Source organism: Ranitomeya imitator, chromosome 7 (assembly GCF_032444005.1).
Source record: "Ranitomeya imitator isolate aRanImi1 chromosome 7, aRanImi1.pri, whole genome shotgun sequence".
Classification (NCBI taxonomy): Eukaryota; Metazoa; Chordata; class Amphibia; order Anura; family Dendrobatidae; genus Ranitomeya; species Ranitomeya imitator.
Genome location: NC_091288.1, coordinates 197621932 through 197624691, shown reverse-complemented (window position 1 = coordinate 197624691; position 2760 = coordinate 197621932). Strand labels below are relative to the sequence as shown.

General features: G+C 40.7%; 1 protein-coding gene across 1 annotated transcript; it reads left to right on the top strand.

Annotated features, from left to right (window-relative positions):
• The first annotated feature begins 386 nt into the window (after positions 1 to 386).
• Positions 387 to 2173, top strand: LOC138645955 (QRFP-like peptide receptor). Its single transcript, XM_069735431.1, has one exon. The coding sequence runs from the start codon at positions 525 to 527 to the stop codon at positions 1821 to 1823; it is 1299 nt and encodes a 432-aa protein (XP_069591532.1). The 5' UTR covers positions 387 to 524; the 3' UTR covers positions 1824 to 2173.
• Positions 2174 to 2760: the final 587 nt, after the last annotated feature.

Below are 2760 nucleotides of genomic sequence, written 5' to 3'. Positions count from 1 at the left end.
CTTTCCTTGTAAGTCGAAGGTACTATTTCTCCTACAATTTTACTCAAGACACATATTAATGGATGGATGGCAACATGTTGATGAATCTACAATGTATGATACTATGTGTGCTCTGTACATTACAAATCCAAGGGGACGTGCATGTACAGCTGTGTTTCCAATCCGTTATATCTTGACACTTAATTTTTATTTGCTCATAATTTCTTAATTATCTTGATAGTAAATTTCCTAGACTTCGACGTGGGAGTCATCTATAGAGCAGCCCTTGTAAGACAAGTACTCACAATTTATTATCTCTCTTTCAGCAGATTTACACTGCGTTTTTCGTTAACGTGCATTAAAAATAACAACCGCTAATCCATACTTATTTTTTCTCTTTCAGAGTTGGACTTTTTCGTTCGCATCATGCCAAAACCATATTTAGCGTCTGAAGAGAACAGAACAGTAGGAGGCGATACCAAATTCTCCCAATTAAATCTTGAGCTAAAATTATCAACAACCTGTTCACCCACCTAAAGGAAGCAATGAATTCCTCTGATCAAACACACATGTACAACTATTCTCTTCGAGATTTCCTCAATAAGGGCAATCAGTCCATGCAGACCTTTGGAAATGATAGTCAAGAACTAGATATTGAGGAGTTGGAGAAAATGCTTTTCCTTTTTGTTAAGGAACCAGTGACTATAAGCCTCATCGCCATGTACATCGTATCCTTTGTCGTGGGCATCATTGGCAATATAATGTCTATTAAAGTGTTGACTAGGAAACGGACTGGTAGGACATCCAGTTTGAGCGCCACCAAAAGTCTCCTTATAAATTTGGCCATCTGTGACCTCATGGTGGTCTGTGTGTGTATGCCCATCACAGTTGGCAACCTGATCTACAAGGCCTGGGTATTTGGAGACTTCCTCTGTAGGGCAGTGCCCTTTATCCAAGCTGTATCTGTTTCGGCAAGTGTACTAAGTCTTACGGTCATCAGTGTAAATAGGTATTATAATGTCCATAACCCACTAAATGCACGATCCTTTTTCACCCAGAAGAAAATCTACGGCTCGATAGTGGTGGTGTGGCTCATATCCTCCAGTATCTGCTTGCCTCTAATATTTATGAATAAAAGAGATGAGATTGAGATCGCCCAAGGACTTCCTTTGGTGTCCCCAATTTGCACAGAGGTCTGGCCTGATGTCGTGTTGAAGCAGGCGTACAACTTCCTCCTCTTCTGTTCTTTGTATTGCTTACCTGTTCTATTCAATTTGATCATTTGCTTCCTTACGATACGTAAACTATGGAGCTCTTCAGGCAATTTTAAAGATTGTGACTCCAGGAACCAGTCGTTACCAGTGTCCCGACTAAAGATTAGGAAAAAAATTGCCAAAATGGTAGTTGCCTTGGTGTCGCTTTTTGCGGCTTCTTGGCTTCCAGTGTACATTTTGGATATCTGGATTGACTTTAGTATTCCAGAACCATCTCAAGATGATACGCCATCAACTTGGATTCTTCAGTTGAGGCCTTTCGCTCAATGGCTAGGACTGACAAACTCTAGTCTTAATCCAATATGTTATTGTTTTGTTGGTGATCTCTACCGGTCAGCAAAGCACATGAAGAGTATGTACCACAATCGAATGGTTTCTCTCTTTAGTTTCTCGTTTTCTGATGGATCTCCAACGTCAATACCCAAGCTGTTATCTTACAGGAACTCTTTACATTCCACTAAAAGGTCCAAACTGAACTGTCCATTATCGATGGGGGATAAATGTGAAAACTGTTATCCTGAGGTCAGTGTGAGTGAAACACCTGACATTAGCACTCATTCTTTGTCCTAGGGAAAGGCCTTATTGAACCACCAGTGTCAATGGTCATTCACTCCTGTAAAGATTAATTGTGCAAGAGTTTCCACTAACGACTACAATTTGCATTATAGATCCATGAACAAAACAGTGACATTTCATTGTCCGTACATTGACTTCTTCTACTGTATTTCAATTATCATGTCTCATTTACCTACCAACTACTCTAAGCAGACATAAGAAATAAATCTGATTTAAATGAATTGATCAAACAAGTTCAGATGGGTCGAACGAACAGATCACTTTCCGATTTATCAGAGAAAGTAACTGAACCCAATGCAAATGATCCGATATGGAAACGGTGTGAATTCTACGTACTGCAGTCTTCTCACCATTTATATTCTTGGTATGAGAAATACGTAATGTGTAAAAGTTTTAGGCAGGTGTGGAAAAAATGCTGCAAAGTAAGCATTCACGCGTCCGTTTTTTAAGAACTGCAAATATGGACACACGCACACCCATTGTATTCAATGGTGGTGCGCAGACATGACCTGTTTTTCAGGGATCACGGATAAAATGCAGGCTGCACACATGCACACTGATGAGACACGGATGACATCCGTGTGTCATCGATGTCACATGTACCAGCGTCTTGGAGAAAGCAGTAGAGTTATCGCTGTTCCCAGGTGCTGAATTAAACTCATCATTGCGGCCTGGTCACCCTGCGATCAGCCAGACCAGGTGACGCTGATGTGAGTTGGAGTCACACTCGCTGAATGCTTTTATTGTGTATTAAGTAAATAAATACATAAAAATTGCGTGGGGTCCTCCTTCCTTTTCCTAACCAGCTGAGGGAAAGCCAACAACTGGGGGCTGATGTTAATATTCTGGGAAGGGGCCAATTGCCATAAAGGTTCCCAGCATATTAACAATGACTCACAGCTATTTGCGTAGTCTTTACTGGTTATTATAG